The 23121-nt window shown below is 49.1% G+C and overlaps 3 protein-coding genes across 9 annotated transcripts; 2 read left to right on the top strand and 1 right to left on the bottom strand.

Moving 5' to 3' along the window:
- Positions 1-269: 269 nt before the first annotated feature.
- map3k15 (mitogen-activated protein kinase kinase kinase 15) lies at positions 270-10609 on the top strand. Its single transcript, XM_061805596.1, is given in 29 exon segments — positions 270-1021; positions 1543-1682; positions 1812-1835; positions 2617-2810; positions 2946-3114; positions 3187-3293; positions 3378-3548; positions 3633-3745; positions 3808-3967; positions 4070-4220; positions 4310-4417; positions 4499-4548; positions 4747-4842; positions 4914-5001; positions 5239-5372; positions 5455-5582; positions 5751-5881; positions 5942-6047; positions 6649-6806; positions 7123-7350; positions 7561-7706; positions 8011-8188; positions 8387-8572; positions 8945-9050; positions 9592-9938; positions 9941-10033; positions 10093-10233; positions 10320-10396; positions 10478-10609. Coding segments are annotated over 29 exon segments (4161 nt in total). The 5' UTR covers positions 270-684; the 3' UTR covers positions 10572-10609.
- On the bottom strand, positions 10523-22164 carry tlr22 (toll-like receptor 22). 7 transcript variants are annotated; one of them, XR_009792760.1, is made up of 6 exons: positions 21991-22162; positions 19343-21910; positions 19155-19272; positions 18627-18901; positions 10831-10943; positions 10523-10662 (listed from the first exon to the last, which is right to left on the bottom strand). XR_009792760.1 is itself a non-coding variant. In XM_061805584.1 (6 exons), the coding sequence occupies exons 2-4, from the start codon at positions 21831-21833 to the stop codon at positions 18658-18660; spliced, it is 2853 nt and encodes a 950-aa protein (XP_061661568.1). In that variant the 5' UTR covers positions 21834-21910; positions 21991-22164; the 3' UTR covers positions 10652-10943; positions 12030-12056; positions 18642-18657. The 7 variants fall into 7 exon arrangements, 6 of the variants coding, with proteins under 6 accessions (XP_061661568.1, XP_061661565.1, XP_061661564.1 ...); XM_061805584.1 differs by adding an exon at positions 12030-12056 and having other exon boundaries at positions 10652-10943; positions 18642-18901; positions 21991-22164; XM_061805581.1 differs by having other exon boundaries at positions 10653-10943; positions 18642-18901; positions 21991-22163.
- Positions 15370-17269, top strand: ccl20b (chemokine (C-C motif) ligand 20b). Its single transcript, XM_061805592.1, has 4 exons — positions 15370-15509; positions 15592-15694; positions 16375-16449; positions 16530-17269. The coding sequence occupies exons 1-4, from the start codon at positions 15437-15439 to the stop codon at positions 16600-16602; spliced, it is 324 nt and encodes a 107-aa protein (XP_061661576.1). The 5' UTR covers positions 15370-15436; the 3' UTR covers positions 16603-17269.
- Positions 22165-23121: the final 957 nt, after the last annotated feature.

Raw genomic sequence — 23121 nt, 5'->3', positions numbered from 1 at the left:
GGGACCACGTGGACGGGAGGCGGACGTCTTTGCAAATCCTGCAGAAGGGAAAAACTTGTGAGGATAAGAACGCTCGTGTATTTTCAAACGATGCACGTGTACACACTTGGTTAGAAAACGAAAACATGAAGACAAATGCATGATGTATTTGTTGTTTAATCTGTTAGAAAAAGTTGTTGGAAAGATAAATAACGGACGGGTTCAACGCCACTTTTGTTTGTTTGTTTGTTTGTTTGTTTTGTTGACGGCTGGTATCGGCAGCCTTCACGAGTACCTGATACCGTATCGTCCCAATACGTAGACGCCAGTCACAAATATGAAAGATACAATTACAGTGAAGCGTAGAGAGGCAACCAAATGTGGTACAAAGTCCAAAAGTTCCCAGCAGCGTGAGCGCGCACGGTGTAGTACTCCTCCTCCAGTTGCGCACACGCACGCACATCTTCCTCCTCCTCCTCGTCGTCGTCACCGGGGGATCTAGTCGGAACCGGTCGGGGGGCGAGCGGGCCCCTCGGTGCGAGATAATGGGCCGCCGGTGGACTTAATGAGGCGGAGATGCGCGGGGACGAGCTCAGACGCGCCACGGCAGGTGCGCGTCAGGTGAGGAGCGCCAGGAGGCAGAACCGCGGCTAAGCGGGAACCGGGAACCGGGAACCGAGCCCAGGGAGGCGGCCCGGCGGCGACATGGAAGCCGGACAGAGCGCGCAGGCGGCGGACTGCATGGCGGGCGAGCACTCGAGCGGCAACATGTGCGTGCAGCTGGAGCGGGAGCGGGACCGGGACAGGGACCGGGACCGGGCCGAGCTGTCCAGCCCCAGCCCGCCGGCCAAGCAGCGCTCCCTGCGGGTGGTCTACGTGCTCAACGACGGGCTGAAGGCGGTGATGGCCAGCAGCCCGGAGTCGGGCGCGCTGCACTGCCTGCAGCGGGCGTGCGACGCCGAGAGCGCCCTGCTCACCACCGTCACCTTCGGGAGGCTCGACTTCGGGGAGACCTCCGTGCTGGACAGCTTCTACGACGCAGGTGCGTGATTTACCGGAGAATATGAGAGAGACAGCTGGGGCGGGGGGCATATACAGTTCAGGAGCTCCTCAACTCACATCATTGTGGTTCCTCATGTTGTCGAAATCATTTCATCAAATTTGCTTATGTGAAGGAAATACTGGACTGAAAGAAACGTGCCCGCGACTGACTGGCGACGAGTTGAGGGCGTAGTCCGCCCCAAGTTAGCCGCTAACCCTTGTGAGGAGAAGCGGATGGATTGCCTGTACGAAGCTCAACAGCTCACTTCGACATAGTTCAAAGCAATACCCGAGTGCTAAAATGCAACAGAGGGCGTACGGATTTTTAAATGCCAGAGCACCAACGTGCAGGGCTTGACTCCACTCGGTCACAGCGCTTGAGTGGCTAGAACTGAAAGTTCGCCGTTTCGACCCTTGACTTTGGGTGTTTTGTTTTGCGTCATCCTCGGCTTCATGGACGGGTCTGCCGCGCGGTCCAGCGCTTCCAGAATCCGACTTCTCAAACGCGTCTCGTCCGAGCAGACGTGGCGGTGGTGGACATGAGCGACGTCTTCCGCCAGCCGTCCTTGTTCTACCACCTGGGCGTGAGGGAGAGCTTCGACATGGCCAACAACGTCATCTTGTACCACGACACCGACCCGGACACGGCTCAGTCGCTCAAGGTGAGCGCGCCGACGCCGCGACTGAAGTCGGGCTACTCTCTTTATTTCCGCTAGTTCCGATCCAAAATGACGTCGTGTGACCAAACGCCGGAGCCCGCAACTCACTGGTTGTCTGCTTGGTGCTTTCAGGACATGGTCGCGCAGAAGAACACAGTAAGTGGACAGTATGTATGCGTGTGACGCTGCCAACACACTCACGTTCACACATACACGGTGTCTCGTGCTATTTCTGGAGTCATATTTGTGTCCATGCTTTTCGCTGCGTCCCAATCAGCCTCCCAGCCCACACGTCTTCCTGAAATAGAATCCCATAAAAATATTAGCAGCTGTTCTTCCAAGGAAATCATTTTAATGTCTGAATTGTGTGTGTGTGTGTGTGTGTGTGTGTGTGTGCGCGCGCGCGTTTCCGGAGAAGGCGGTCGGTCCGACGGGGTTAGGTTTCCCCAGGGTCCAGCTGCCTCCGGAGTACCGAGGCTCTGGCCTGCGCAATAAAGTAAGACACAGCGGAGTCGCAAAGCATGCCGGGAAGTTGTGCTCGCTAACGGGAGACGGACGAGGAACAAGAAGTTGCGCTGGCCTTTGTTGTGCAAATAACCCTCAAAAACACGCAAAAGCAGAGGCCTAACGTCACCTTGCAGTTTGTACTGTATACACTGTAGTATACGGTACACAGTCCGGGTACTCCAACTACTATCGCATGACAATTGCACCTTAGTGCATGTTTGTGTCACAGTGGATGATTAACAATCCTCACGTTATGCCTGAATTTGTTCTATATGACTGACGCTCGTGACTCTGCGTGGGCCACAAAGGTGTCCCAAAAGTGTCCCGGCGTCCACGTTTCATCCGTAGAAAGACTGTGACAAAGCCGAAGGGACGAGTCTGCGCTTAGCGGTCCCTAACAGCCCCCCCCCCCCCCCTTGTCGGTCTCCAGGCGTCCAGCGGCAACTACTACTTCATCCCCTACATCGTGACCCCCAACCACGAGTACACCTGCTGCGAGAGCGACGCCCAGCGCAGGGCCAGCGAGTACATGCAGCCCAGCTGGGACAACCTCCTGGGACCGCTGTGCGTCCCCCTGATGGACCGCTTCACCAGCCTACTGAAGGACATCCACGTCACATCCTGGTCAGACATCAACTGCGATCCACAAAAAGTGGCGTCGCTCCTCGTTAGACAAGCGGTTTTCTGCTAACTCCTGCATTGGACAACGGATGTTGATGGTTCCAAGGGTCCTCTTCACCAAATGTGTCCCATCTGCAGCGCCTCCTTTAAGGACACCTTGCTCAATGACATCCGGAAGGCCAGGGAGAAGTATCAGGGCGAGGAGCTGGCCAAGGAGCTGTCCCGCATCAAGCTCCGCATCGACAACACCGAGGTCCTCACGCAAGACATCGTCATGAACTTGCTCTTCTCCTACAGGGACATCCAGGTGGGCTTGTTCGCTCAAGAACCGTTCTAACAATCTGACTTGAGTCACGAGTCATATTTTTTGGATCCGCAGGACTACGACGCCATGGTGAAACTGGTGCAGACCTTGGAGATGCTGCCTACTTGTGATCTTGCCACGCAGCCCATGATCCAGTTCCACTATGCATTTGCACTGAACCGGTAACACAGGCGGAACGCATTCAAATCCTTCGTTTGTGTCTTCGAGTCGATTTTTCAGCTAGTCCCAAATCCCGCGGCTTGCAGGAGGAACAGTCCCGGCGATAGGGAGCAGGCTCTCCGTGTGATGCTGCATGTCCTGCAGTCGTGCGAACACCCCGCGCCCGACATGTTCTGCCTGTGCGGACGGATTTACAAGGACATCTTCCTGGACTCGGACTGCAAGGACACCAAGAACAGGGACAACGCCATACAGTGGTTAGAACACACTCGTTTAGGCTTAAGACTGCGATGAATCCATTCGTGATGTGTGTTAAAGTCATGGTCAAACAACTGTTGCAGGTACAGGAAAGGTTTTGAGCTGCAGCCAACCCTCTACTCGGGAATCAACCTGGCTGTTCTCCTCATAGTTGCTGGCCAACAGTTTGAGAGCTCCATGGAACTGAGGAAAATTGGTGAGAGGATCCCTCTCAGTTTGTTTCGCCACTGACTCCTAATCTGAGGACTTGCTTCTCAGGTGTAAGGTTGAATAGTCTTTTGGGCCGCAAAGGTTCCCTCGAGAAAATGAACAACTACTGGGACGTGGGTCAGTTCTTCACCGTTAGCATGTTGGCTAACGACATCCCGAAAGCCACCCAGGCCGCTGAGAAGCTCTTTAAGCTGAAGCCGCCTCTCTGGTAAGGTCCTCATGAGAACCATTTTCAAAACTCGACGGAGATGACTTCAAGTTCGCTTGTGGTTTATGGGTTGTGTCTTTGCATTGCTGTCCCTCTCCGCAGGTACCTGCGTTCTGTCGTACAGAACCTTCAGCTGATCCAGAGGTTTAAAAAGCAGTCGGTGGAACATTCCCCCCAGCGGGATCGACTCAACTTCTGGATGGACATCATTGTGGAGGCCACGCAGGGAACCACCAATCGACTCCGCTTTCCTGTAAGGACACCGGCTGCATCCGGCTTGATCCGATACCCTGGAGCTCTTGGCCGACGTGACCCCGGGTCATTTTTTTTTTTTTTGTTCAGGTCCTGATTCTGGAGCCCACCAAAGTATACCAACCTTCGTACGTGTCCATCAACAACGAGGCAGAAGAGAAGAACGTCTCCATCTGGCACGTGTCTCCTGCTGAAACGGTCCGTGGACTCTTTCCAAGACTGAAACGCAAACGTTCCTCATTATCCTTGGTGACAATCCGTTGTGTTCGTGTGCTGCAGAAAGGGATCCACGAGTGGAACTTCACCGCTACGTCCATCAAAGGCATCAGGTACATTCCTTTGAGAGGACAGTCCAAAGACGTTAGAAGTCATAGTGACTTAATGACTGAATACTAACGTGTGCAAAATGCCACAGATGTGCGTAACTACGCCTTGCCTGTATACAGTAAAAACCCAAAATTGGTGATATAGTTGTGGCGCAAATGATGAACGGTGCGGGATCACCGTAAATCTTTTTACGTCGACAGCATCAGCAAGTTTGACGAACGTTGCTGCTTCCTTTACGTCCACGACAACTCTGACGACTTCCAGATTTATTTCTCCACCGAGGAGCAGTGCGCCCGGTAGGGAAGCGCAACTCCGTTTTGCGCGCTCGGGAGACTGCGCATTAATGTCCGACTCGACATCCGCTCAGGTTCTGCTCCATGGTGAAGGAGATGATTTCGGACGGTACAGGCAACGCCGTGGAGTTGGAAGGCGAAGGAGACGGGGACACCCTCGAGGTACAGTGGTACCATAACTTCGTACGATTACGCAAACCTACGAGTTTTTTTCATGTTGCAAGCCGAGTGGGGCAAAAAAAAAAAAAAAAAAAAAATGGAGCGTTGATGGTACTTTCATCCCCTGGCATGTGGGCAAAGAGAGGCACAGTTGCTGATCCGCTTCCAGTTCTTGATCGAAGAGGTCAAACAGTCAAGATACTCGCCGACATTTGTGTGCCAATGTTTGCGCTGCTGCAGTACGAGTATGACACCGACGAGACGGGCGACCGGGTGGTGCTGGGACGGGGCACCTACGGGGTGGTGTACGCCGGGAGGGACGTCAGCAACCAGGTCCGAATTGCCATCAAGGAGATCCCGGAGAGAGACAGCAGGTGAGCGATGGCCCAGGTGGGTGGGCTGAGGAACAACTCCTTGTGGTCAACAGTTGTGTTCCTTTCCGTCTTTGTCAATCAGGTACTCGCAGCCCCTTCATGAAGAGATCGCCCTACACAAGTACCTCAAGCACAGGAACATTGTCCAGTATTTGGGCTCCGTTTCAGAAAACGGATACATCAAGATCTTCATGGAACAAGTCCCTGGAGGTTTGGACGTGTGCCGGAGTTGCAGTTTTTCCAGTACTGTTATCGAACTGTTGTATTGATCGCTGAGGTGTATCTAAGACTACCGTCGCAGGCTGTTACCTGGCAGACTTGTAGAAACGACAGGGATACCTTGACCGACTGCACTTTGTCCTCTAATTCCTCTTCAAGGGAGCTTGTCGGCATTGTTGCGCTCCAAATGGGGTCCCCTGAAAGAGGCCACCATCATCTTCTACACCCGCCAGATCCTGGAGGGCCTGCGTTACCTGCACGAGAACCAGATCGTCCACCGGGACATCAAGGTCTGACGAAGAGAAGTCAATAGTCTGTATCTTTACTCACCGCTTGTGCTTCTTCGCCAGGGCGACAACGTACTGGTCAACACCTACAGCGGCGTTCTGAAGATTTCAGACTTTGGTACCTCCAAGCGACTGGCAGGAGTCAACCCCTGCACTGAGACCTTCACCGGTAATTTGTACTTTTGGATAATGTGGACTAAAGTGACCATAAGTGGTTTCAAGGCTGAAGGTGATAAAAGTACTCACTACTTCACTTTACTTTGGAAATGTTTCAAATTCGGCGGGGTTGTTAACAACACGCCTCCGTAGTGCATCAAATTTACAAAAACACTCGTTTTTGCTCGAAAGTCCGCTAATTACGTTTTTGTACTCGATTAGTTCACATCGGGATTCGTGAGGAGGTCGAAGTTACAAAAAAAAAAAACATTTGCTAGCGGCCACGAAAAGTCCTTCTGGGCTCTCTACGGCAACGGTTGAAGGTGGCATGCCGGAGTATGCGGACCATCTGGCCTCCGCCATTGGTCGGAGGGCCGCGTGCAATTGGATTAGCTAATCGAGCACGAGCAGAACGCTGTTTAGCTTTCATTAGCGGGAGTGTCTTTGTGTGCGTGTGTGCCTTATCTCCACCTTCTCACTTTTATTGTCCCGCCTGTCATCTCTCAACCGTTCACGTCGCTACGCGGGGCGAATTCCGCATCTGCCGACCGGTCCCCCTTTTTTTTTTTTTTTTTTTTTCGTTTTGGTCCTCCAATCATGTCATCTGCGCGCAGGCACTCTGCAGTACATGGCCCCCGAGATCATCGACAAGGGTCCTCGGGGGTACGGCGCCCCGGCCGACATTTGGTCCCTGGGATGCACCATCATTGAAATGGCCACCGGCAAACCTCCTTTCCACGAGCTGGGGGAGCCGCAAGCCGCCATGTTTAAGGTCTTCCAACTCACACGTAAAACACAAGAGAATTGAAGACTATATTGTCAAAGAAAATATTCAAACAAACTATATCATAAGAAAAGTATGTTAGGTAACTGTTAACGTACTGAACGGGGAAGGGAACTTTACAGGAATGTTACTGTGGTTATAAACTTTCCAAGATCCTCTACTTGGACACACACGGAGCAGTGAACGTAAAATCCACAGTCAGGCTAAATTCAGACCTGCCCGCATTATTCGAAAACCCGTTCAAAACATTTGCGGTGCGGCGAGGCTGCCAACGATGAAGGGCAACATGCGCTATGTGCCACAGGTGGGCATGTTTAAGATCCACCCGGAGATCCCCGAGTCTTTGTCGCTGGAGGCCAAGTCGTTCATCCTGCGCTGCTTCGAGCCGGACCCCCACAAGCGGGCCCTGGCCTCCGACCTCTTGAGGGACACGTTCGTGCGACACAACGCCAAGGGCAAGAAGAGCAAGATCGCGTTCAAGCCGTCAGGTGTGGCCCGGCGCACGCCAAGAACTACTGACATGCTCAGTCCAGTACAGCACATTTGGTCCATGCAGTAGTTCAGTTGTATTTAACTTTGAAGTAGAATCCATTGGGGTGTTTAGCGCCAAAATTGCTGGTCAGAGCCTCCTTGGTGGAGGAAAACTAGCGCATGTGGCCGCAGGAGCAACTTTCAAAGACGTAAATGTGACAATTGGTTTTGGCGTTTCTCAGACTACATCCACGTGTCGCTGCCGGTGCAGCTGCAGGGCGAGGCCGCCGGGAGCAGCAGCAGCGAGCACGGCTCCGTCAGCCCCGACTGCGACTCCAAGCACGACGTCTTCTTCCAGAAAAAGAAAAGCTCCGGCTCGGAGAACGTGCTCAAGCCGCCCAACTCCAACTACCTGAGGTGAGCCTTCGTGATCCGACCGCAGCTCGCGTATATTTGGCGTCCGAGAAGTATCGGGACCGAGCCCTGGGTAACTGGAGGATTTTGCTCATGTGGGCCAAAGGGCGTGCGGCAGGTGGCCCGATTGTGGTCCCAGCATGCACCTCTGCCTTTTACAACGCTGTTATACTGAAGCGCGATTAATTTACAAGCTGTCCCTGATTGCTGAGCACACACAGTAGCCAGGAGAGGCTCGTATCCGCAAACGTCGTAAAACGAAACAAAACGGGGACAGGGTGACGGACTGTGTGCATGTGCGTGGCAGCGTTCCAGACGAGGGTTCGGTGTCGGAGGAGCGCGGCGGCGCCCCCCCCTCGCCCGAGGACCGGGACGGCGGCCTCTTCCTCCTCAAGAAGGACAGCGAGAGGCGCGCCATTTTGTTCAAGGTCCTCAACGAGGACCAGGAGAAGGTCATCTCCAACCTGAAGGAAAACTACATCCAGGTGCGTCGCCGACGAGATCGACCCAATTTGCGGTATTTCCGTTGCAAATTCCTCGCCTACTTGTTTTCCGCAAAGCACACACGTCAAGCGGTCGGACGCCTTTCAAGATTCAAATCGCTTTGGCCTAGTTTGGGTCCCGAAAGGTCCGAGCTCGAACGGCCGCTTTTGTTATTCTTGTCCTGCATTTGCGCACTTCAGGGCAGCGAAGAGCTTCAGCTGTCCGTGGAGCACATCAAGCAGATCATCTGCATCCTGCGAGACTTCATCCATTCCCCGGAGAGGCGCGTCATGGCGGCCACCATCTCCAAGCTCAAGCTGGACCTGGACTTCGACTCCACCTCCATCAACCAGATCCAGCTGGTGCTCTTTGGCTTCCAGGACTCGGTGAGTCCAGAATTGCAAGAGATCGGCGTAAACATCGGGCCAGTTGTGACCGTTTTGTTCCTCCTTCTTCAGCCATTGCAAATGTCACTAAAGCTCCCAAATGGAAGGATTTCAATCATTTCCACCTTCAGCTCTTCAAAAGCATCAGTACCACGGAAAACGGCTTGAGGGGATGCGGACTGGCGCACTTCACCAGTCAGATCGCACGCTAAAATAAGCCAATTTCATCAAAAATAGCCCGTCAAATTATGTCCCCAATTTTAGATCCTTGGCGTATTCTGACAACCTTCCACGTTCCAGATTTTAGCATGGAGAAACCTGGGAACTGTTTAAAAATGAAAGAATATCCATTTATACTTCTTTGGCCGGCAGGTGAACAAAGTCCTGAGGAACCACCACATCAAACCTCACTGGATGTTCGCCATGGACAACATCATCCGCAGGGCCGTGCAGGCCGCCATCACCATCCTCATCCCAGGTGGGACCGGCTTCCACTGACACCTGCTGGACACGTGGGAAGTTGCAGCTCAGCTCGACACCAAGCCGCTCATTCCAAGAGAAATGATTCAATTTCACTTAATTTCTCCCAAAGTTATGTCAAATTAATATAGAATGACAAGCAGAACAATTAACTGCTCCTCCACTAGATGGCGGACATACCTGACGAACCTGTGCGGCCACCTACCTGTTGGCGTTCCTAAAACGCAATATTAATAGTTTTGTTCAACTAAACCGGTCCACATTTGACTCCAAATTGAGACAAGATTACTATTTCAATATACGGACATCCCTGCACATTTGCAGTTCACCGATTCACCTCTTCATGTCTTTGTAAAAAAAACCGAGATGTCACAAGGGGGCGCTACAGCCCTGCCTAAATAGCATAGCGAAAGATTCATCCTTTTTGTGACATTTTTGTCTGATTTTGTGACGTGAAATTCTGCTAATGTGCGTCAGTCAAATAAATATTTTGAAACATGGCGTTGTACTCTATGACACCCCCCCCGTCATCCTCGCAGAGCTGCAGACGCACTTTGGGCCGGCCTCGGAGTGCGAGGGCGCCGAGAAGGAGGATGAAGTGGACGAGGAGGAGGCCGAGTTCGGGGCAGTCTTGGCGCCGGGCGCCGCCGACGAGCCCGGGACGGCCGCCGACGCCGCGCTGCACTCGGCGGTCGCCGCCCTGCACCCGGCGCACGGCCACGAGCACCAGCGCTCGCACCAGCACCAGATGGGGGCGCAGCTGGGCCGCCTCAAGCAGGAGAACGGCAGGTTCGCGACGACGGGCGAGTCGCGGGAAGCGGTCCGGACGTATTCGTTGGACATCTTTGACCTAATTATTGCCTTCCCTTTCCGGCGCCCCCTGGCAGGCTGCTGGAGGAACTGCTGCACAGGGAGCGAGAGTACCAGCAGGTGCTGAAGGCCACGCTGCAGCAGCGCACGCAAGACCTGGACCTGGTCCGAGTCCGCCACAGACCCCCAGGTGAAAAGCCAGGAACGCTTTGCCGGGCCCGTCCTCGAAGATCTTCTCACGTCGCGTTTGTGAACTTCCCGCAGACGTTTCCCCTCCCTCCATCTTCCACATTTCGGCGGACCACGAGCCGGACAAGCAGCTCGCCGACTGGCTGAAGGAGCAGGGGGCGGATCCAGACACCATCGATAAGGTGACTCCGCCTATTCCAGCAAAAATCCAAACAGTTTATTCCACAAGATCACCCCAACATAGTTCACACGTCTGTGTTGTTGTTAGTTTGCGCTCGAAGAATACACGCTGATCGACGTCCTGAACGACGTCACCAAAGATGACCTGCGATGTCTCCGCCTCAGGTAACAAAAAAAAAAGTTTGCACACCCGAGAACTCTTTTGGCGCGCTCTCCTTAAGCTCCGCCTCCTCCTCACCTGCTCAGGGGCGGCCTCCTGTGCCGGATCTGGCGGGCCGTCCAGAGGCACCGGGAGCGGGCGAGGATCCGAGGCGACGAGCGTTCGGAGGACGAAGAGTGACGGGCTGCCGCCGTGTCGCTTTCGGTTTTCTTCTTTTCCTGCTCGACTTGACCAAAGCGCTTTAGTGCAGGCACTACCGATGACGATAACGCTAAAATGCAATTTCCATTATGACCGATTGAAAAAAAAAATCCAAGAAAATTCAGTCAGCATAAAAATATCCAATCCTTCATGACAAAAATACAATTTTACAATTGCCGATTTCTTTCACGTTCAAGCCAAAATATATTTTCCATGCAATAGTTCATGAGTTGGGGACCTTTTGTGCTTTTCTTCTTGGTCTTAACCGCGCTGCTTCTGTGCCAGTTGAGCTCAGCGCTGCCAGGCCTGTTGTGGCCAGACGTGGTACTACCCTGCAAACTGAAGAAACCCCTGAAAAAAAAAAAAAAAAGGATTGCTTGCAAATCTGTGGCGCCAACGATGCACCGTCACGGGAACTAATACTTTAACTTTCCGGACAGTATTGTGACTTATCAGTCTTTTTATTTTCAATCTCGATGGAAGCGCTCTCCTATTTCTCTTTTTAAGGTTTGCTGCTAAAGTAAAACGCGTTTAGACAAAGATTATGACGCGCGCCTTCATATCCGGCACATTTACGCCAACACCGTCGCAACTTTCCCTCCGTCTCGAATGGTTTTCGCTCGCTTTTATCTACGGTGGCGACGTCCGGCGTCCATGTCGCAGCAGTCACACGAGCATTTGACTGTCCAACGCCGCAATTGCTTCGTGCTCCTCTTTTAAAAGCTGAATTCTCTTTTCCAGCAAACTTTCTCCCCTTTTTATGGCATCCCGGTGCGGTTTTAGTCCGAAATTGTTTTTGCAACCCGCGACCAAACGAGTTCTGATTGTGACTGATCTTCTCTGAGCTTCTAGAAGGTAGTTCTGTCAATTTTTGACTGTGTGCCTCTGTTGTTGCTTTGCATTAAACCTGGAAACGATGCGCGATGTGCACTTGGCTTCACTTTTTGTGAACCTCTGACACAAGCGGCAACGGCGCCGTAATTTCCGTCTTACAGAGCGCACCGGATTATAAATCTCACCCAGTACATTTGTCAAGGAAATACCATTTGGTACATAACATAAGCCGCACCTGTGTACGGGCCGCAAGTCCCCACACTGAAACGCACGACATATTGACAAAGAAAGACGGTTCACAGAAAGAGTTTTCAAAGTATTAAGGGTTAGTTTTAGCTTAGCTTAACATAACAACAACATGGTAGCATGAACAGGGCTGGTTAAATAAATAAATAAATATATAAACTAAATCACCGAGACGCGACAGTAACACAGCAGCAACATGCCAGGACAGTGCTAACAGGGCCGGTAAAAAAAACAAACAAACAAAAAAAAAACATACCGGTAAAAATCACCGAGACACGGCAGTAACACAGCAGCAACACGCTAGCGCAGCGCTAACAGGGCCGGTTAAACAAAACAACATACTGGTCTCACTCTTACCTTTTCCGCTCGAGTGCCCCCTTGCGGCTGTTAGAAAGAAAACGCACAACTTAGATGAATCAACCGCATAAACCGCAGGGGTGTGAAAAAAATTGCGGCTTATCGGCCGGAAATTACGGTACGCACACGCAACTCCTTTATCTCCGCGCCATCATCCGCTGAGATATGAAAAGGTAAGAGCCAATTAAGTACTGTACTCGAAAGTACACGTTTACTGTCAAAAGTAGGGAATAAAAGTCAAAGGTTGTGCCTAAAAAGAAAGAGATTTGCACTTGCTGAGTTCTCAGCAGCAGACTTTGTGATCCTTCTTCACGACGACCTGCGTGCAGGTTCTCAAACGCTCGTGAGCGCCGAATAAGCGATTTAGATAAAGGAGGTGGCGTTGTTTACGGCGTAAGTGGTGCGGTGACACCGCAACGGCGTCAAACATTCCTCTGATAAAGCAAGTGGGCGAGTTAAGGGTGGAAATTTTCCCTGACGTGCACGAAGTTAACGTGGACACTTCAGATCAGCTCGGGACGACGTCTGCGGAGGCTGAAAACGGAACCTCGACTGAAGTCACATTTGAACCTCACACGTTGTTATCCATCTGGTGGGGTCCATCTTGGACTTAATGCTCGAAGAAGACAAAAAAAAAAAAAAAATAGTATTTTAAGAATTTGTGCAGTTTTCGAGTGATAGCTGCGTGACGACTCCAATGTTAATTCTGAATAGAGCCACACAAGACTAAGTGGGTGTGCACACTTATGCGACCCCATTATTCCATTTACTTATTTTTAAACCCCCCTCAAGAAGTTGTTGCACAGGTAAGAGGTTCCATTAATGGTGGGGGGAAAAAAAAAAGTTTTGAACCGGTTTCATCTCATTTTTCTGCATAAAACATGAACCTGGCGTTTGTTTGGGGGTGTGCAGACTTTTTATATCCAATCTCGGCGGAGCACGCCTTATTAGATTTGAGCAGAATGCGCAACGCCTGCGCAGAATTGAAGGCCGCAATCTCAAACCCGGTTTCAATCCAGATCGGGAGCCAGATTGCGCGGATGTAAATGCTCACTCATTCATTTTTGAAAGTTCACAAAATAATCCGCGCGGAGAAAGTCGCCGCAAACACGCCTGACGTCATGCATACGCCGCACGGGAAGGCCAAAAGGGGGATTCAAACCCGCAACCTCAAAAAAGTCACGAGTCCTTTTCCACTCGTTTTCCGTCTTGCGAAACGACTGCAGCGATCGCGTCACTCGAGTATGCAAGATATGAAAAGATTAACCTGGGGCGAGCCGCGGCCCGAGGCGGCGTCACGCCTTCAACCGCGTTCCACGCGCGTCACTTCCTCTGAGCTCATGTGAGCACATTCGGAAGATAACGTAGGAGCCCAAAAAAAAAAAAAAAAAAAAAATTAAAAATGCAAATTGTTGAAAACACCATCAACCACTTCACACGATTTACTGCTGCACACTTTTTTATACTCTTGAACACCTTTTTAAAAAAATCCAAACATACAGCAACGTACCGTAATATTGTGGACCCCCCCCCTTCCTTTTTTTTTTAAATAAATTTTTGATGTTCTTCAGCTAGCAAATGTTACCACAAAAAATGACAACGTACACTCAAAATCCTGCCATATGGTGAATTATGTGCAATATGAATTTGGAAAAAAAAAAGAAGGTTGAAATAGGCGAACTGCAATATAGCGAGACAGCTCTATCATTATTTTCATATCAAATATTATCATATTTTTACTATATGTATAAATGTATATGAGTTTATACTTGGGAGGTGTGGCCTTAAAAAAAAAACCCCAAAAAAACCCAACAAAGCGTTTCACCCAGAAAGAGAAAAACAACCAAATTTCCATTTTTTTCATTGAATTATTGATTAGTTTGAAATCTTGAGCAATTTGCCAAGTTACGCAATCGTTTACTTTCTGAAGTTTCCAACGACCTTGTGTGACGAGTTAATGGCTAACTATTTATAACTCAAGCCGAGTTTACGTTTGGCCCGGGGTCAAACGAGATGACGGCCGACGCTGCCGAGACGACCAATGAGGTCACTTTACGCCGGAGAATTTGACGCCTGGAAGGGGGCTCGTTCTCGTAATCACAAAACAATAAATAATTGCAAATTTTTTTTTTTTTTTTTTTGCCTGAACGTGTTTTTCTCTGGCCTCGGGAACATTTTTGTCAAAGTGACAACTGCAATAGAACAGGTACGCACTTGCAACCCGGTATGAGACAGAAACCGTCCAAATATGAATCCTCCGGGCAATCTTCTTTGCGCTGCGCGGTTCTAGTGATGCAATCCTGGTTTTTTTTTGTTTTTTTTGGGGGGGGTTGCGGTCCAATTGGCACGTGAGTCATGAGAAACGCAGGGGCAGAGATTGAAAAACCGGAACCTCAGCAAACACGCTCGCCCCAAAAAAGACACCATGGTAATAAATAGTCCACCTTACTTGACTGTCTAAACAGAACTTTTTGAAAAATAATTTTTGCCCGCCAATTGAAGATTTTGGCCTGTTTTACTGCCGCTACCCCCCGCCCACCCCAGTTGTCCTCAGAGGTGAAGGCTTCAGGATTCCTCTCCCGACCAGGACAAGATCTGCGGCGGACTACCTTTCCTGAAGGGTCCTGATTGGATCCATTTCGGCGAAACGGATCAAATCATAATGTCGCCTATTCGCCGTCCAACTGTGGTCCCGTCTTCACATTTTCTCTTCCAAAAATGTGTGTTTTTCCTTGCCCGTTTGCAGGGTGCTGACTAGCGGACGTCACGGATTTTTGTTCATTTCCATTCATTTTCTTTGCCGCTTATCCTCACGAGGGTCGCGGGGATTTCTGGAGCCTACCCCCAGCTGTCAACGGGCAGGAGGCGGGGTTGCACCCTGAACCGGGGCACATCGAGACTGACACCCGCACTCACAATCACACCCAGGGGCGATTTTAGGGTGTCCAATTAATGTCGTGGGAGGAAAACCGGGATTGAACCCGGGACCTCAGAACTGTCAGGCCAAGGCTTTACCAGGTGATCCGTGGTGCCGCCCCAGTGAAACTCTTGTAATGAGACGATTTTGATGAGTAAACCGATGATGAAAAGGTTGTTTTGTCTCAGGTGCATTTGACTTTTTTTTTTTTTTTTTTTTTTTACCTCCTTCAAGGTGAAAGTGCAACCTGACACCCGCCGCCGCCGCCGCCGCCGATGACGATCACTTCTCCCGGCCGACTCCGCGTGCCGTTGCGCAAGAAAACAAACAGCAACCCGCCCCCGGAGTGGGAAAGTCCTGCAGACGGGAGGGGATCCTACTTAAGGCGAGGGGTGGCGGCTTCCCGCGGCACATCTCCGGCGAGCACCCTCGAGGGAAAACCCAAAAATAGAAAAGAAAAGAAAGCGAAGACACCCGGAGGATAAGCAGCATGGGAGGCCGCACCGTTTATCTCCTCGCCGCGCTCGTCACCCTCACCAGCTTCGCGGGCAAAACGCGCTCAGGTGATTTTTCTTTTCCTCGAGCTCAACAAAATTGGACTCGGAAGTAAAACGTTGAGCAATCAGCGTCGTGTTTTTGTCGCAGCCAGCTGCTGTTTGAGGTACATCAGGCGCCAGTTGCCATGCCAACGGATATCAGCCTACACCTTGCAGTCCACGGGCAAGTCGTGCGACATCAACGCTGTCATGTGAGCTCGTCACGTTCTATTCTTCACTCGGGAATATTACTTGGACTGCGCACTTGTAGAAGAAAAAAAAAAAAAAAAGTCAATAATCTACTGCCCACCCCTCCCAAAAATTAACTTTTAAATGTTCACAGTCATTGCAAATCACGTCATTAGAGAGTCAAAATATTACAAAGCGTCTCAGAAATGCACTGCAAACTGCCAGCTCAATAATTAACGTTAACCCAGCAATTGGTACTTTTTTTTCCCATTTTTTTTCCTGTCGCTTCAAATATTGTCAAAAAATAATCAATAAAATCAGGATTGGCTCAAGTAGTAAAATTTGGCTTCATCGGTAATAGTATAAGATTAAAAAAAAAAAAGGGGGGGGGGTTCACTTCCAATCTATGAAAATGTCATTTTTAATGTGGTTTAAGCACACAAAGTTGAATTCGAAAGGTTAAAAAAATATTCATGAATGGAGAAAAGAAGCAAAAAATTGGACAAAATGGCCCAATAAACAAAGCCGAAATAGTCCAGGAGTGAGCATTACTATGATGACGTGTGTACGTGATGTAGTGGCCGTTGAGCGATTCAGTAAAACTGCATCCAGAGTCCGATTTGCAATCGTGAAGGGTTTTTAGTTGCGTCGTCGTCTTTTTTTTTTTTTTTTTTTTTGAAGACTTTATTCATCGCTTTTTCAGCCTGCACCTCCCCGGACGGTTTTTGTGCGCCGACCCCGCTGCCGACTGGACCCAACGAGTGATGCGGTGCCTCGAGTGAGTAGCGCGCGCGCCCGGCGACCCCCCCCCCCCGACCCCACCCTTCGCGTGTAAGATAAACGTCGTTTTCTGTGCAGTGAGCGCAGGAGGAAGAACGAAGAAGCCCTGGGGCGGGAATCTGTCGACACCGCCAAAGCCGCAGCCGCATAAACCGCATTCATATTTGTGTTTGATTGTTTTTTTTTTTTTTTTATATGCGTAGCATTTTGAATATGTTAAATTTGTAAAGTTCTCATATATTTGTGTTCTATGGCACGACGGGCATCCTCTCAAAGGTCCTTACATGTTGTGCGCACATTTGATACTTGTTAATTTATTAAACTTTTCTTTGATTATCGCCATAAGAATCAGGTGTCCTCGTTTATTTTTGCACCTTCCGTCATATCTCAACTGACATATTGGGACAAAGGCAATGGATTCCAATTCGCGATTGCACAATCTTGTGCGGTGTTTTCCTTTTGGCTGCAGTGCGAGCGACTTGGCCAACATGATCAATTTTATAGCTACCATTTTTTTTCAAGAGTATGTTACGGGCAAAGAATTTCATCATAATTATTCTATACTTGTGTATCCAACTGTAGATAACATTTCTGACATGAATAAATGGATGTTTAATCCTGAATCAATGCTTCAAAGAGAAAATAGAAAACGTTTTACGCCAGTCATTTATGGATCATGATGTCTACTCTCGGCCTCGGTAAGACTTCTGTTTATTAATTATGTACATTTTTTTCTGTACAGGTTCAGCATTCCCACCATTTTCCTTGATTGAACGCATCGTTCATCATTTTTGTAAACGCAAATCAAAGAGCCTCTGTCTGCACAAACTTTGTAGCACCTGGACAAATGAATGACATAAAAAAAAATATATATATATATATATATATATATATATAATATACAGCCATCCATTTCTTAGCCGCTTATCCTCACGTGGGTCACGGGAGTGCCGGAGCATATATATATATATATATATATATATATTGTCATTACTGTGCAGTTTGGGTTCATGAAGAAAAATTCATCAAATTTTCAGTTGGAAAGAAATATATTGAAGGAATTTTTATTGCTGTAAAATGTCAGAATGGGACCAGAACGTTGCGAGAGAGATAAAAATGAGGACTTCCCAGTTCGAATTTGCTTGGCAGACGCAGTACCGGCATGCTAAAGGGAGTGAAATCCTACCCGATTGTTCCACGCATATGGAAAAGTAAACAATTGTCCTCTGAAACTTGTGAAGGGCTCTTTAAGGCCGGACAAATGGAAAAATTCCAATTCGATATGCCTCATGGAAGGGGGTAAAAAAAAAAAAAAAAAAAACAAACCATGGAATCAGATATCTACAGATCAGAATCAGGTCTCTTCTCCACAGATATGTATCGGACATCTTGGAAAGTGACTGCAGCGTGAACGCAATTGAGTGGAAACTATCATCAAAAAAATTTTGGTGCCAACACGCATTTTTTTTTTTTTTTAACAAAAATAATTAAGCCCCACTTTTGAAGTGTTCCTTTTTGGTGCACGTTATATGAGTGACATTTTGTTCTCACTCTTTCGTTTTTCACATTTCACCTAATGAGAGGGCTTTCAAGCCTGCGTCCTTCCAAGTTGTCTCTTGGTCACTCCAAGATGAAGTTTACTGTAAAAGCTACTCATAAAAATATATTAGAACGCCAAAATGTCTCACCAAACCATATATGAACACCACTTCGATAGCTTAATGCGAATGAAACGGCAAGTTTAGGTGTCATTTACATATGACATCTAAATCTATAATACTTCAGACAACTGCTATTTTAGCAGACACGGCGCAGCATCGTAAGAAAATTGAGCATGTTTTATGTCACCAATTATATGCCTCACAGGGCACGAGGATTTTTATTTTACCTTTTCTGTTTCTTTTTCTCTCTCCGGTCAAAATCGAGTAGAGCTCAGCGCCGCCCTGCATGTTGTGGCACAAGGTGGTACTACGCCCAACGTTCCCAAATCTAAATTTCCACTTGCTTGTATACTGTGACAATAAAAGCCATGAAAAAAAAATATATATATATATATATATGGCTTGACAAAGCCGCCGCGTGTTCACCACACAGGCAGGCATTCAATAGAAATTTGGGTCTTGAGCTGGCCGCGTGAATCCAGCCAAAGAGAATCCAAAAAGCAGCTCCACGTACGTCCGCCTTCGTTACCTCCACCTCGTCACGTTCACCCCGTTGAGTCCGTCACGGTGAGGAGCAACATTTCCCCGCCCACGTTTTCGCCGGTCTTAAGAGCCTGCCGGAGCTTCTCCCAGAAGAGGTCGGTGCACTGGGCCGCCCGGGGCCAGCTCAGGAAGGTCCACTTCTTCAGTAGCTTCCTCATGCGGTGGTAAGGGGACAGCTCCCAGATGGGAATGTCCTCCAGGAAGACCAGGATGAGGACGTCCTTGTGCTCGTCGAGCAGGCGGAAGCTGTGAGGACATTTTGACATGTGTGAAGGCCTTTCCCGGCCGGCTCAAGCTTACGAAATTGCTCACATTCGACGCTTAAGTAGAAGCACAAATACTTGTTATTTCAACTCACTATTCCTTAAGAGTAAAATGTATTTCAAATCCCATTTCAATACAATAATGAATAATAACACTAGTAACGTATTTGCACTCGGTAGGTAACGTCGCGCTGCTGTTCACTTTGGACACGGCTTTGTACTTGGAGCGGGCCTACCTGGCCATCTGAATCTCCCTGGAGCACCACTCGCTCTCCAGATATTTGCGACTGATTACGCAGATGGTCTTTCTGCTGGCGTAGACGGCCTCTGTGATGTTGTCAATGATGGGCTTCCCTGCGGGAGGAAAATGAGGTACAACAGGGACATCTTCTGGAGCAAAGCTGTTCCTACAACACCACCTCACCTGGCTCAAAGTCTCGATGGTGCAGGCACAGCTTCCAGCCCTGCTCTTCCTCGAGTTTGGGCTGCAGCTCCCCGAAGACCCAGGCCTCGTCGTGCGTGTTGTAAGACACGAAGGCGTCGTAGAGGCACTCTGGCTCCTTGTCCCTGAATTTCCTCTTGTAGAGCAGAGCCAGGAAGAGGTGGTAGGCGTAGGCCAGCTGCCAACGCAGGAAGTGGTAGGTGAAGGCTGACAGCTGAAACAGGAGGATGGCGCACGCGGTGGAGATGAAGTAGATGAACTCCACGTCTACCGAGCAGGATCGGACGTCGAGTTCCAGCAGCTTCATGCCGTTAAGGTGGCGGGGGTAGTTGCATACAAAGTTATCGGCGTCGAACACTTGGGTTTTTGTTTTGTTCAACCACTGGAGGAACCAGGTGTTGTCGCAGTCGCATAAGAAACTGTTTCCTTGAAGATCCAAATATGCCAGACCAGGAAGGGCTTCCATTTGTTCCCGGGTGATGACTGAAAACTGGTTCCTTCGTGCCTGTAAGAACTCGAGGCTGGTAAGGTTGGCCTCGTTTAGGAAATCGAGCGACGGAACAGAGGTTCTTGAAATGTAGAGGCTACGGAGATTCGGGACGGGATCGAACAACCTGGGAGAGACATCCATCAGCTCATTTGAGCTGATGTCAAGCTTCTGAAGCCGCGGTGTGTACTTGAACGTGTCTTGGTGCAAGGATATGAGTTGGACATTCCTGGCGTCGAAAATCAGAAGGTTGGTCAAACCTCGAAGGAAGTTGCGAGGCAGCTGGAACTTGCCCCTGCTGTGTTGTCCCGCCATGGCTAAAGTCTCCAGACGAGAAAGCCGAGAGAACGGCGGTACGGGCAACGCGGAACTGGTTTTGTACTTGACGCGATTGTTCAATAAACTCAACCGTCTTAAATTAATAAGATCGTTGAACACGCTTGCCTTTATGTCAGTCTCTTGGAGCTCATTGGATTGCAGCAGAATGTCCGTGAGCATCGTTAGGCCGACAAATGAACCGTTTTCGAGTTTGCAGAGTTCATTCCTCTGCATCGATAAGTTCTGGAGGGACCGCAACCCCTCAAAGTCTCCCCGTCCAATAGCGGTAAGTTTGTTATCATCAAGTTTCAGCTGTCTAAGATTGGGCAAGCATCTTTTAAAAGCGCCGTTCAATTCAGTGATTCGGTTTATCTGCAATTTGAGGACCTGAAGCTTGGTCAGGTCCTTGAACACACACTGCTTCAGAGTCGAGATGAAGTTCTGATCAAGGCCGAGCACTCTGAGGTTGCCGAGCTCCTCGAAGTCTCGACACCCCAGAAAGGTGATGTTGTTGGAGCTCAGGTCCAGTTCCAGAAGTCTGGTCAGATTCCTAATGGCGGGTGGGACCGACGAGAGCCTGTTTTGGCTGAGAGTCAAGCGCTTTAAGCTTTGAAGAGCTCTGAAAGAGTCACTGAAGAGGTTTTTAATGCGATTTTCAGCCAAATCCAACTCGGTGAGGGAGGAGCACAGACGAAGCAGACGGGAATCCACCTGCCGAAGTTTGTTGCGTCTGAGTTGCAGCTGAGTAAGTGTCGGGATGGCGCAGGACATGTTGAGCAGCTCTCTGAGGTCGCATTTCATGGCGTTCATCCTGAGAGTGCTCAGTGAGAAGCTCAAGCTCTGGAAAAGCGCACCGGCATCTTTCTGCGCCAAGCGAAGTCCACCAATGTCCAGCGTGGTCACCCGGCTGAGCCCCGCCGGCTCGCCGATCTCCCACGACAACTCCTGCCTCCTTGGAGAACCACCTATATTGAGCCAAGTGAGGTTTTGGAAAACATCTGCGCTGACACTGAAGACATCGATGTAATTCTGAGACATGTCAAGGTACGCTACGCCCACTGTCCTGTTGGTCAGTTCCCAGGACCGGAAAATGGTCAAACCGATTTTTTTGATGAACAGATACTGCAGATTTGGTAAATGTTGCAATGCAGAGTGAACCTTTGTCAGGTGCTGCAATTTGTTAAACGACAAGTCCAAGACAGTCAAATTTGTCAGGGGCTGAAAGGAGGAAGGCGCCACGGTCCTGATGTCGTTGCTCGCCAGTCTTAGCTCACTCAGGTTGCTCAAACCGCCAAAAATATCTCCCAATTCTGCGAGACGGTTATTATTCAGATTTAACTTTTTGAGCGCGCGCTGGCTGGCGAAGGAACCTTTCTCGACCTGGGAGATGTTGTTGCGTTTGAGGTCTATCTCCAGCAGAGCCGTGTAATTGACGAAATCGCCCGCACGGATCTTCGATATTTTGTTCACAGCCAAGTCAAAGGTTTTGACCGAGGGGGGGATGTCCCGAGGGACGGCTCGTAGTTTGCTGGCCGAGCAAATGGCGTTGCCGTTGCTTATTCGACAGTCCTTCAGCACGAATCCAGCGCAACCGTCGATGGTCCAAGGGAATAAAAGACCAAAGCCGAGCAGTAAGGCTCGGCCAATTCCGAGGGACAGCGGAGTCATAATCTTTGCTCCAAATGGACGCTCGCGTCCATTCAGACGGGGACATACGGTAGAGTGAGATCAGGTTCAAATCTGCCCTGAGGATACAACAACACAAACAAACGTATTAAGGAGAGAACGACAACGGCACGGAGGCTCGACAAATCTTCACACTTACCGGCAGGTCGACGATCTTTCAGAAATGTTCCGGTGTAAGACGCCGCGAGGAAAGCGTTGGAAAACTTTTGGTTTCGTTGTCATATTTCTGCTGCGCGTGTGGCAAGTGGGGGAAGTGAGACTCGGCGGCGCTTTCTTGACTCGATGATGAGTCACGTGGCTCGAGAGGCAAAGATTGGAAGGTGACCGACGTACAGCCCCGTCCAACTTCCTTTGCGAACATTCGTGCAAGTTATCACAGCTCGAGGATTGTAGTGACTTTATATCAATTTCACATTTTGACATTCCACCATGTGTTCCATTTATATGAGTCGACTTGAGGAAAAACCATCCCCGAGTTCACCACTCCTACAAAATTGAGCAATACCGAATAACGTTTCAATTTTCAATACGCAAATTGTCGTTTAATCGATCTGCTTCACTTTTTAATGAACTTTTGTTCAATAATTTCATTGATGCTGCAGCCGCTCAACGGGGGGGGAAAAAAACGGTACATTTTCTTTTATTATTGCAAAAATAAAACACCTACATATATTTTATTCTTTTGAAGCTGAATCATCGTCATTTCGACTTTTGCTGACGTCTCAAATAACTTGTCCAATCTATATATATCTTTAATTTTGAACGATAAGATTCAAAAGGGGGAAAGTCAAGTTTTACTCCTGTAAAAGTACACATTTAAACTACAAATATTTCAATCAGTACATTCAAATCAGTAACATAACTGAAAGACAAATGTATACATATTCATATAATGTACATTTATTCAATTTGATGATTTACTGTAATAAGTATTATATATTATCGTTCTTAGATGAAGACGTGTCAGGTGGGAAAAGTACATTGTTTCAAAATGTAATTTCTCTTGACAGTTATTCCGGAAAATACATAGAGGAAGTTGTTCTTGGCAATACTGGTCTCCATGGCGATTGAAAATAAAACAGGAAATGCGCATTTTACTCACATCCAGTAGCAACCTTCCTCTGGCAAGGGTGAGAAAATACACGACTGCATGTTAATATTCCACTTTCACATCCTCAGCCAGCATTCAACGCCGTCCTTCCGTTTTGTTCCTTCAACCCCACTTTCGGTGTTCATGGTTTTGTCGGCGTCACGTCAGCGGGCGCGAGTG

Source organism: Syngnathoides biaculeatus, chromosome 19, assembly GCF_019802595.1.
Source record: "Syngnathoides biaculeatus isolate LvHL_M chromosome 19, ASM1980259v1, whole genome shotgun sequence".
NCBI classification, from domain to species: domain Eukaryota; kingdom Metazoa; phylum Chordata; class Actinopteri; order Syngnathiformes; family Syngnathidae; genus Syngnathoides; species Syngnathoides biaculeatus.
This window is presented reverse-complemented; position numbering and strand designations above follow the sequence as displayed.